General features: G+C 42.6%; 1 protein-coding gene across 1 annotated transcript in view; it reads right to left on the bottom strand.

Moving 5' to 3' along the window:
• PLK1 (polo like kinase 1) overlaps positions 1-12,860 on the bottom strand; it is a 592,954-nt gene that overhangs the window by 465,465 nt on the left and 114,629 nt on the right. The window contains exon 6 of the mRNA XM_044089232.1: positions 2,690-2,727. Within this exon, the coding sequence (XP_043945167.1) occupies positions 2,690-2,727 (38 nt within the window). The remainder of the gene's footprint in view (positions 1-2,689; positions 2,728-12,860) is intronic.

The raw sequence follows: 12,860 nt of genomic DNA, 5'->3' as shown, positions 1-12,860 counted from the left end.
CATTTTAAATTAGTTTTTCTTGCCCCAGATGCCAGGTGCCCCCCCAATGGAGAGCAAAAAATATATATATGTATATATGCATTAATTTGGAACACAAAAAATATACCTCCAACAAAAAGCAAATACACCAACAAGGCTTTTGAGCATAGTAAAGGAAAGAAGAGGTATAATCAGAGAGAAATAGGGGGCTGGCGGGTGGGTAACCAGGACTGCAATAGTGAATACACCCAAACATCTACATTTATGGTAAGTGTTCACAACTGTACTATGTTCTTCATGTTTCACTGTTGCAGTCATTACCATTTGGGTAGAATCCCAAAGCTATGGTTGGGAGGATGGAATTATACAGCGTTAGGAGCAGCTACAAGGCCCTGCAGGACAGCAGTGACAAAGCCTGCTCTGGATTAAGAGAAAAAAGGTAAATGGTAATGTTTGGTGAACATATGAACTGAGCTCCAAGTAGCAGCTTCTAGAATGTCTCTGGTAGGAACCCCTCTGAGAAAAGATGCACCATGGTAAACCTGTCCCCAAGGGGATCAGATCCCATTCCACCAGGGCTGCATGTAGCAAAAACGAATACAATGGCTAATCCATTTTGAAATAGTCTGCTTTGAAATAGCCTTTCCCCTCTGCCCCTGCAGCAAATGCCACCAGTAGTTGCTCAGATTTTCTTAGAGATTTTGTCCTGTTTAAATAGAATCTTAGTTGTCTGTGTACATCCAATGAATGCAGAATCCGCTCCCCCTTGTTCTGTGGATTTGGGAAAAAAGTTGGCAGATGAATGGTCTGATTAAGAGCCACACTGGATACCACTTTAGGCATAAAGGATGGATTGGTCCTGAGGGCCACCCTGTCCAGATAAAAGATAATGAAAGGCTCCACTGCCATGAGAGCCTGTAGTTCTGAAACCCTTCTAGCCGAAGTGACTGCTAAAAGAAAAGCTGTCTTCCAAGAGAGAAATTTTATGTCTGCAGTAGCAGCTGGTTCAAAAGGAGGTCGGGTGAGTTTTTCCAGCACAAAATTTGAGGTCCCATGCAGGAGTTGGTGCTCTCCTGGGAGGTTTCAAATTTTTGGCCCCTCTGAGGTACTGCTTTAGCAGGGAATGAGAAAAGAGAGGAGGCTCTATGTTGTAATGAGCCGAAATGGCAGAGGCATGGATTTTTACAGAAGATAAAGATAGGTCCTTGTGAAGCATCTCAGTTAAATATTGCAGAATCTGAGGAATATTGGGCATTGCTATGTTTATTCCTTGTGCTTGGTTCCAGGCACAGAATCTTTTCCATTTATCATCATAAGATTTTCTAGTACTAAGCCTTCTAGTCTCCAAAATTACATCCGTCACTGGCTTACTAAGATGTGACTGGTGAAATTAGTTGATTAGCCATGCTGCAAGATTCAGAGTTTGGAGCAGAGTGTGCAGAATTTGATAGTTCTGCTGAGACAGTAGGCAAGGTGTCTGAGGGCAGGTACCACGGAGGAAGGTGTGACATATTGCGTAGAAGCGGGTACCAGTGTTGAAGCGGCCAGTCTGGAGCAATCAGAATCATTTTTGTTTTTTCCTGACTTTTAGTAAAACCTTGGAGAGCAAAGGCAGAGGGAGAAAGGCATAGACTGATAGTTTTTTCCAGCTGAAGGATAGAGCATCCACTTTCCAAGCTTTTTTTGTAACGAGTTCTTGTGCAGAATTTGTCCAACAGTTTTGGGGAGATGCAAAAAGATCTATGTCTGGGCTCCCCCATCTCCGTGTCAACACGCTGAAGATTTGTGAATCCAGTTTCCATTCCTGTGGGTCTAAGATTTCTGCTTAGTTCGTCTGCCAGAGTATTTTGCTTTCCTGGCAGGAATTGAGCTTGTAGATGCATTTGGTAAGTCAACGCCGAGTTCCACAAAGCCATGGCTAGTCTGCAAAGGGGGTAGGAGTTGGTACCCCCTTGCTTATGTAGGGGTTGGGAGGATGGCCTAATGGTTAAGGTGTTTGCCTTGCAAACACAAAGATACAGGGTTTGAATCTCACAGGGGATAATTGGCTAGGCTTAAAATGGCTCGCAAGGGCAGTTAGCCTAGTACGAACCTATGAACATAACGGTGGTGTTGTCCATCTTTATCAGTAGTTGTCCTGGATGAAGAAAGTTCTTGTAGGCTGTCAGAGCATTCTGTACAGCTAGCATTTCTTTCTGGTTGATATGTAGGTGCATTTGATTTTGGCTACATTCGCCCTGAATTCATCTCCCTGCCAGATGGGCCCCCCCCAAGCATAATCTGAAGTGTCCATAATCAGGGTTTGGGTGGCAGGGGGTGGAATGAATGACAGTTCCTTGTTTTGGTGACAGGCCTCTGCCCATCATAGGAACTCCTGTTGCAGGCAAGGAATCAGTTTCCAGGCTGTGACCATGTTGACTCCATAAACTTTTTAGGTACCACTGAAGTTTCCTCATATGCAGTCTTGCATATGGAATTAGTAGAATGCAAGAAGCCATGAACCCCAAGGCCTGCAGAATTTGTCTTGCAGATAGCTGGGTTTTTGTGGCCACTTAAAGTATGTCAATTGAATCTGTTTGTCTGGCGCGAGGCAAGCCATCTGGGCAGTTGTATTCAAGCTTGCACCCAGGAATGTAATTATTTGAGAGGGTACCAGTTGTGATTTCTTTTCGTTTATGGTGTACCCTAGGCATGTTGGAAGCCTTTTCACAAACACCAGTTGTTGTAGAAGAGTGTGTGTCCTTGTTTCTGCCCGAATTAGACAATCGTCCATATAAGGATAAATTTGAATGCTTGTCTGCAAAATGCAATTACTGGTGCCAGGCACTTTGTGAAGAACCTGGATGCAGTAGATAAGCCAAAGGGCAGTGCAGAGAACTGGTAATGCAAAAAGCCTGCTTTGAAGCAGAGGTATCTTCTGCAAGATTCCCTGATTGGGATATACAGGTAAGCCTATTAAGTCTAGAGTTACCAACCAGGCATCCTTGCCCAGCATAGGCAGTAACTGTTGTAGAGTCAGCATCTTGAATTTTGAAATGCCCAGGAAAGTATTTAGAATGGATAAGTCCAGAATTGGACGCCATGATTTATCTTTTCTGGGTACCAGGAAAAGTCGAATAAAACTTTGTCCTTTTTCCTTTTCGGGTACTGGTTGAATAGCCCCCATATCCATGAGGGACAGAACTTGTTTCTAGGCCTCTGCCCACTGATTTGGAGGCAGATCTGGCCATCCGTTTGGAATTGGCAATGTGTGGAACTGAAACCTGTATCCCTGGGATACTATATTTAAGACCCACTTGTCCTGGGTAATTAGATGCCAATCTTGTGCATGAAGTGCTATTTTTCCCCACAAAGGGGCTGCCAAAAGATAATTGCTTGGAAATGGCCGAGGAAAGTCATTGAGACTGTTTACCGTAGGGGGGGGGGGGGGGGCTTGCTACTTCCAGATTTGGAGGTGGAGGCACCCCATTGTTTTGTTCTGTAAGTTCCTTGTGACAAACTTGGAGCCTTTGGAGTGTCTAGGTTTGACCCGAGCAGCTCTGTTGGGTACTGGAAAGGACCAATTCTTAGTAGGCCAGTGCCTACTGAACCTGGGTGGCTGCACTTGTAAGAAATCTACAGTTTGTATAGATTTAGCTTTGTCTTCCATCTTTTTCAAAACAACTTCTGCCTTATTACCAAATAAACTGCCCTGTTGTAAAGGAGCACCAACAATTTTGCTTTAACATGATCAGTCAGATTTTGCTCCTTGAGCCAAGCGTGCCTTCTCACCACAGATCCAGTTACAGCAGCCCTGCAAGAGGCCTCCAAGGAATCAAAACCACATTGCAAAGTATGCTTTCCAGCTTGTTCAGCTGAATGCAATAAATCCTGTAACTATTTTCCACACAGTCAGAAATCAAACTAATTTTCTGTTTTAGTAAGGCCATGACATGCTGCTGATATTTAAGCATATGAAATTGACAGTTTAAAGCCCTGATAGCCAGGGTTGCAGACGTGTAAAACCTTACCCATCTATCCAGCACCCTGGAGTCTCTAGCAGAAGGGGTAAGATTTTTAGCAGTAGAAGCCTTAACAACCTTGGGACCCTGAGAAATTTTTTCAGGATCAGCAGTAGGGATTTTAAAAAAAACTTGTGGGAGTCCGGAACCCTGTAATACAGGAGTGTCCAACCCGCGGGCCGCATGCGGCCCTCAGAGCTCTTCCATGCGGCCCGCGACCCTTAAATTTAAATTTAAAATTAATTTCACTTTTTTTCCGTGTCCGCGTAGTTTTGCTCTTCTGCACATGCGCCAACTTTCTTTTTTTTACGTTTTTCCCATACCAGCGTCTTTCCGCTGGTATGCACATGCGCGAAAACACCGTTCGGGTGATTTTTGTAAAGAAAAGCTGCAGGAAGGAGTGCGATCGTACCGTAGCGGTAGAGAGAGGATTTAATCAGTTTATTTCGTTGAGTACACTACTACACTACAACAAAGGTAAGTGACCCTTTTGGCCGAGCCATTTATGACCCAATTTATTGAGTTCAACCACAGGTTTCTGAAACCTCAGTCCGAACTCCGAAACATAATCACAATAACAACTTCAGTTAAGGAAAGTGCACATGGCTATTGGTAAGTTGTTCAACAGCTTTGTCCTAATAGCTGTGAAACGAAAAGAACAGAACGCTTAATAAAACTTACCTTGAATGCCCAGGTTTAGTACAAAATACAAGGGTGACCATTGCAACCTGTTGCAAAATTTCTCAGGGTCCCAAGGTTAAGGTGGGGCTGTACTGCACCTGCAAGAAAAGCATTTACCTGTTCTAATACACAGGACTGCTTCATGCTGACCTACGTTTGCTCCTAATGGTTAAAAAGAGGATTCTACAGCCAAAGTCCCTGTTCTGGTCGGGACGTATCTCATGAAACGGTCTCCCCTTCATATGCACACACAACCAGTTCATGCAGAGGTGAATAGTCAGAATAAAGCAAAAGATAATTTCACATTTCTTCTGTCAGGTTGTCAAAGTGAAAAGAAATATTAGAAAAAATGTGTGTTATATGAGCTTTATTAATACTTCGGAGTCAATGCCTAACATGTCCCTTTCTTTCCTGGGTAGCCATAGTGAAACACATTTTCCACTCTAATCTGTTAACTTTTTAAACTACTATCCCGTTACTTTTAAATGCATGTGTAAGGTTGTGTAAGGAGCCGTAATCCTATGCATTTTCACAACCCCAAGGAAACCTAAGATCATCTGGACTAGATTTTTGGCTCCAGCGGTGTAAGGGCATAATGACTGCAATCATAAACAACAAAGTATGCTCCGTTTACTTTGGTGGCCCTTCTCGAAAATCAGGGTAAACTCGCTAATGTTGCCTTTGCCTGTCCTGCAGGGGAAGCGAGACAGAAGCTGAACTCTCCTCCAACGCCACACAAGCCCTTCAGCTAAGTAGTTCAGCTAGCCCGCTCCGCAGCAGTCTGCCTGGCGGCTCACGCCAAGACTCTGCTTTGGTGCAGTCGCCAACCAGCCAGCACACCGCAAGGACCTGACCAGCGCCTCCCTCAGCTACATTGCAGAACTCTACTTCTGGGCTACTGTCGCTGGAAGTGGGATGGTATGTGCTATGCACTGGTCGCTAGTCCCAGTGCATTCTATTCCAGGACTAAGGGTCATTACTTGCTGAGACTCACCCCAGTATACTGCCAACTGGCTGCCCTGCGGATTTCGTTCAATGCCTGACAGCTACTGGTGGGTATTCTGAATGCGTTTATTGGAAGTAATAACTTTCTTGGTTAATGTTTAATTCTGTACCACAAACATATATGCTCTTTAGCTAAAAACACTCTTCTAACAGCCATGTATCAGCAATAAAAAATATATATATATAATTTCCAGTTCCTGTCCTGCTCTGTCCAGTGGAAAGTTTGAAAGCAATTCCAGAAACTGTTGAATATGTTGAAGTCATTCTTTCAGGGGAAAACCATGTTGTTAACTGGTTTGCTTGCATATAAAGCAGCAGTCAACATTCCTAAGTCAAAATTATACACAGTGCCAGTGACAGAGGCAAAATGATAAAAGAAAGCAGAAAAGATTATTTTAACAAGGTTATTAAAGATTGTTTTAACTAACAGTATATAAGATGTTAGAATGGATTTAACTGTTTTTTTAAATAATTAGAGATATTGAAGTTTAGGTGAAATATTATGCATTTATTAATTTATTTATATTCATTGTTCAGTTAATGTGAGACCTTTTTTTTTTTTTTTTTTTTTTTGCTCTTCAGTTAATGTGAGACTTTTTTTTTTTTTTTGGTCCTCACCTGCTGTTTGCCCCCAGACCATTTTTGTTAACCCAATGCGGCCCTTGCAACTGAAAAGGTTGGACACCCCTGCTGTAATATCTGTCTGGCTTACTAGGAGCCAGAGGCAGGGAATCCGGAGCCATGCTGGATTACATCATCAACAATGTCTAAAACAGGAGGTATAGCCCAAAGGCCTATGCTGAGGAAGAAGGAAATCCCTAAGCCTCTTTTTGGATTCTGAAAAATCCTGACTCTCCCAATGAAAATGTTCCCTTAAGGTATGCAAAGTTTCTCAAAAAGAAAAATCCTCAGGAGAAGAAGCAGAAGGGATGGGTTCTTCTGCATCAGAGTCCTCATAAGGGGGAATAGAAAATTCCTGATCAGAAGAGGAATCAGAAGAAATGAAAACCTGAAGATTCATAATCAGTGCCTTGCCTAGGCCTCTTAGCAGGAGGGGGTTGGGAACCCCTGATCAAGGTAATTAAATCCTCAGCCATTTTGATCATTTGCTTTTTAGGCATAGGGGCATGAACACGTGGCCCATGCGTCTTTTTTTAGACATAGAAGTTGGTTTTGGCCTCGTTCTTGATGATGGCGTCTGTTTAATATAGAAATCTTTAGGCCTGAAAACACCCTCAGAAGCCGGTGCCTGCTCAGCAGCTCCGGACCCATCTAAGAGACACATCCGTGGGTTCAATACTCAAAGTGTCTCGCAGCATACCGGACTCCGAATGGGTCTCGGTAGAGGCCTGCGAATCAAAAGTAGCAGGCATCAGGGGCTGCGAAAGTGCATCACAGAGTACCAGCGAACCGGCGACTGGCTTAGGAGAAGCTTAGTCTGTTTTGGACCTAGACACTAGTCTTTCTTTGCAGTTTTTGTGAATTCCGGTAGTCTGATTGCTAACTGACGGCATTTCTGGATAGTTAAATCTTGAGCAAAGACATTTAGAAGCAAAAATATACCAACGCTTAATAATGCGTTGGTTAAATTTAGCACAGAACCGACAGCAAGGCACGTTATGGTCAGGGCCTAGGCAAGGAATACAGTACAAATGAAAATCCTTATAAGGTATTTGCTTCCCACAAGTAATACAATTCTTAACTTTTACTGATATCGGTAAGGAGCAAGAAAAAGTTTCCCCAATGGGGTACTTAGCTTTAGGTTGAAGACTTCAGTTCTGAAACTTGAAAACGAAAATTTCAGGAGTCTGCCAACCAGCACTTGCTAACTGCTTCTGCTTTGGGCACCGCGCAGCAAGAAAGACGGATTAAAATGGCATCGGCTGCATGTTTTATACCCCTGACTACCTGACGTCATGGAAGAAGAGACAGCAACTGACGCAGGACCCAAGACTGTTATTCAGGCCGACTGAGGCAACCTGCCAGCAGATTACCCCAATGTAATGACTGCTACAGTGAAACATGAACATCAGAAATATCAGAATCCTGATCAGAAGGAAAATGTAGGTCTCAGAGGTGGGGAGGCTGGCTTCCCCTAATTAAAGCAATAAGGTCTCCAGCCATTCTAAGCATTTGTTTAGCAGATTATTCTAACTATCCACCTATAGCCCTTTTATCCCCCCTAGCAAAAATTATGGAGAAATGTATTCACCATCAGTTTTTAGACCACTTAACCCAACATAACATTCTCGCCAATTGCCAACATGGCTTTAGGCCATTTCATAGCACCTCTACCGCCCTCTTTATCCTTCACAGATTCCATTAATAAAAATGGAAACGGTAATATCCTCTCATCTGCACTCTATCGATCTTTCAAAAGCTTTTGACATGGTTAACCACACCCTTATTAACATTCTAGAGTCCCTTTCCCTTAATATTCTGGCTATCCAATGGTTCAAGTTCTGCCTTAGCAATAGACAAGCAGTTCTCTGGGAGCAGAACCTTTCATCCCTCCTACCAGTCACACTTGAGAGTCCCTCAGGGCTCTATTCTAGGCCCTCTCCTTTTTTCACTATTCATTAATGACCTGCACACAGCAATTCCTCAAGCCACCTGTATACAATATGCAGACGATTCAACAATCATATGCTCAGCTAACACCCCCTCAGAACTACATTCTTCAACTCAGAAGGTATTCAACATAATTGAGACCTGGTTCTTAAAGCATTGCCTCCTCCTAAATGCTAAGAAAACAAAACTCCTACTCTTTGCCCCTACCAGTAAGTCCTCCCCAATGGACTTCTCAATTAGTTCTAACGGCGGTGCCATCATATCCCCAGACTCCACTACCAAACTGCTAGGAATAACTATTGATAATAACCTTAACTTTGACAGCCATACAAATAACACTATAAAATCTGTAAACAAAAAACTTGGCTCCTTATACAAAATCAAACCCTTCCTAACACCATCAGCAAGAACCAAAATTGCTCACTCTCAATCCCAACACTTCTTTATGCCTCACCCATTTACTCTAACCTAACAAAAAAAAATAACCTTAGCAAACTAAATAATTGCTACAATAGTATTGCCCGATTTGCTACTGGCAATCCCTTTAGAACCAATCATCGTCTGAACCTACTGCAACTAGGCTGGCTAGAATTACAAAATCTCCTGGCATATACGCAAGTCACCATTGCCTACAAGCTATTATACCAACCTAACAATACTCCTATACTCTCTAACCTTATCATCCCCTACAAAAACCTTGATTCACTACGCTCCTCTAACAAACTTCTAGCCATCACAACAAAGCAGGTGATTCCTTGTTCTCAAACACTGTTGGTAAACATTGGAACCACTTACCTATAGAACTTGCCTTACTTCCCCCTCTGCCTCTTTTTAAACAAAACCTCAGAAACCATCTGAAAATCCATTGGTTATGCCCCTGCAGCAATTCTGTAATCCTTTTATTCTATACTTCTCACCGCTCCCTTTCACTTTCCTTCAACACTATAGCTTATCCCTGTAAGGACAGAGCTGTATATAGTCTTCCCTATACTACCTATTGTACTGTTTTTACCTATGTATTGTATAACTTATCGATTTTATCAAACTTTGTCTGACACCAACAGTTTTATCTTTCATCCTTTATATTGTGTATATATAGTTTTGTATATTCTGTTGTGCTTATATTGGAGCTTTTCTCCTCTGGCCTCTACTGAAAATGGAAATATATCCAGCTAGACTATCCCAGTTAACAAATGTAAAATAAAAATAAATGTTGTTTTAGGCATATGGGCCTGACCATGCGGTTTGGAGGTCTGTTTTCTAGGCGTGGATCGAGTTTTAGGTCTGGATGAAGATGGCATCTGTTTAAAATCCAAGTCTGTAGGCCTGAATACACCCTCAGAAGCTGGTGCCTGCACAGCGGCTCTGGACCCATCCAAGGTAGAGACATTCGCAGGTTCCATAGTCTAAGCATCTCGCGGCATACTGGACTCCAAATAGGTCTCAGTAGAGGCCTGCGAATCTGAAGTAGCGGGTATCAGGGGCTGTAAATGCGCCAGAGTACCGGCAAACTGTTGACTAGCTTAACGGAAGCGTTGGTAGTTTTGGACCTATGCGGTCTGTCTTTATCCTTACGTTTTTTCAGAATACCAGTAGCCGGATGGCTTACCGAAGTCATTTCTGGATAGGTATACAGAGTACCAAAATAATTTGCTGCAAAAATAGACAGACTACAAATAGTTTGAGGGTTGAATAAGGCACAAAACCAACCGCGAGGGACGTCGTGGTCTGGGCCTAAGCAAGAATGCAATACGAATGAAAATCTTTAGGAGGTATTTGCTTTCCACAGGTAAGACAATTGTTAATTTTTACAGGCATCGGTTAAGAGCAAGAAAAAGGACCCCCAACGGGGTTCTTAACTTTTTTGAAGACTTCGGTTCTGAAACTCAAACGAAAAAGTCAGGAGTCTGCCGACTGGCACTTACGAACTGCTTCTGCTTCAGGCACCGCACAGCAACAGAGAGATGCAATGGCATCGGCTGCATGTTTTATACCCCTGACGTCATAGAAGAGACAGCATCCGACGCAGGAATCCAAGACTTAGATATTCAGGCCAGCTGAGGGCTACCTGCAGGCAGATCACCCAAATGTAATGACTGCAACAGTGAAACGAACAACATCTGACTGTTGGCAAGTGCCAAGAATTAGTGGACAGAATTTGGAACTCAAGATGGTAAAACATTGCCAGAAGATAATTTTAAAGCTTTGGGTCTGTTTGGCACTTAGCTGTGTGAATATCTATTCTGGCCATCAAAAGGCACTATTGCATCCAAACTGATGACCTTATGAAATGCTAGTTTTTTTTTTTTTTTTCAAACAGTTGTACACTAATTGCTTTAATATTCTGGGTCTTCTGGTTTTTGAGAAGCTAGAAAGAGTACAGGTGGGCAAGTAAAACTTACCTTAACAGTAGATGCTCAAATGATCACTGCTGTAGTAGCCTTAGCCATACAGGTTATATCCCATCAAAGATAGAAACAGCTGGCCAGCTTCCAAAGCTTCAGAGCACCTTCCATGCGCCCAAACTGTCAAGGAGTTGACTAAAAGATGAGCTTAGGCACAAAACTCTTCAGAGCTTTCCTGCCAGTAAAGGAGGGAGGGCTGAGCCCTGAAAGGACAAATCTAGGAACAAAAAAGTAAATTACCACACCCTGGCATAAAAATGTACCAAATGTACCAAAAAAACAAGAGGCTGGAGGGAGCGGCTACTGCTGCAGTGATCTTACCAAAACAGTAGAGGTTTGAATGTTCAGTTTAAAAACACACAAAAAAGGGACCATGCAACATTATTGATCACAGCTGCAGTACTCTTAGCTGTACAGGTAGATAACCATGCCTAAACTACATTTGTGAGGTAGGAAAAAAGTCAGAAGCCCCTGTAGAATGGTCCTAGCAAATCTTGATCTGGAGCCAGAGAAAGAATTAAGCTTATGATTCTTGTAAAAGTACAGAGGACCAAGTACCAGGTTTCTAATACTTCTAGAATCCAACCCTTTCCAAAAAGGGCAAATGAAGCAAAGGACTTGCTATAGTGGACTTTGACCATGCCTGGAATAAATTTGTTATGGTGAGTATAAAAATGTAGGCAATCAATTGCAAATGGTGTGTTTTGACACAGGCTGTTCCTTTCTTACCTTCACAAGAAATGAACAATTGATACAAAGATCTGAAAGTTGTCTGAACATCCAAGGTATGGAGGACTTGTCACCCCCTCATTTTTAGGTTGAGGAAGGAAAATGGAGAGATGGATAGCACGTCCAACAATAAACGTGGATAGCCCTTTTGGCATAAAAAGATTTCTCAAAAAAACTTTGCCCCTGTAGAAAATGAGACAGGGCTGACTCATAAGTGCTTGCAACTCAGATAACATTCCAAAAGTTATACTGACTGCAAGAAGAGTAAGAACTTCAAATAAGCCAGATTAGTTGGTTCAATTAAAGCAAGTGTCAGCTTCTCCAACACAAAATTAAGATACCAAGGAGGGGTCACTGTTTTTCTTGGAGGCCTATTACGCAAAACCCCTTCCACGAAAACTTCAACACGACTGTACTGAAAGGAGGATCTATTGGCAGATATGCTGAAAAGTGAACCTTGACAAAGAAATAAGAAAGGTCACTGGATAGCAACATATCAGGAAGCAAAAAAAAAAAAAAAAAAAAGGAATTAAGACCCCATCAACGGTCATTGGGACAGTTTCCTGTATGGCTGTGATTTGTCTTCTCCACTTTTGAAGGTAGAAGCACCCCATTGGTTTAGACCTGTATGTACGAACCTTGGTGCAGGGATCTACCCCCTTTGTGGTCTGTCTGACACTGGAAGGGACCAATTATTTGTCGGCCAGTGGCTGCTAAATCTTGGAGGTTGTACCTGTTAACAGTTTGCATAGATTTAGCTTTGTCCTTCATTTTCTTTAACACCGCCTCTGCTTTAACACCAAACAAGGTATCATGCTGTAATGGAGCATCTAATAATTTTGCTTTGACATGGTCAGGCAGATTTTGTTCCTTTAACCAAGCATGCCTCCTGATAAAGGAACCCTTAACAGCAGCCCTGCAGGAGGCCTCCAAAGAATCAAAACCACATTGCAAAGTATGCTTTCCAACTTGTTCAGCTGCATGCAATAAATCCTGCATTTCTTTGTTTTCTGCACATTCAGAATTTATCAACATTTTCTGTTTAAGCAGTGAAATAATATATGGCTGATATTTGAGCATATGAAACTGACAATTTAAAGCCCTTATAGCCAAGGTAGCAGAGGTGTAAATCTTCCCCCATCTGTCCAATGCCCTAGAATCCCTGTCAGAGGGGGTAGGGTCTTTCTGCAGTGGATGCCTTGACCCCATTGGGACCCTGAGAGATAGTTTCTGGGTCAGCAGCAGGGTTTTTGAAAAGGAATTTATGAGAGTCAGGAACCCTGTAGTACCTGTCTGGCTTAACAGGAGCTGGAGGTAAGGAGTCAGGGATCAGACTGGACTCTGAAAATACATCTACAATGTCTAACACAGGCGGAATAGCTAGAGGCCTGGTTTTGGGAGTAAATGGAAGTCTGAGCCTTTTCTTAGATTATGAATAATCTTGGCTCTCCCAGTGGAAATGTTCCCTCATGGTATGCAAGGTTTCCCC

The sequence above is a fragment of the Protopterus annectens genome, chromosome 12.part0 (assembly GCF_019279795.1).
Source record: "Protopterus annectens isolate FY-2018-M chromosome 12.part0, PAN1.0, whole genome shotgun sequence".
Lineage (NCBI taxonomy): Eukaryota > Metazoa > Chordata > Ceratodontiformes > Protopteridae > Protopterus > Protopterus annectens.
The sequence above is the reverse complement of the archived record's forward strand: the minus strand, read 5'-3'. Positions and strand labels throughout refer to the sequence as shown.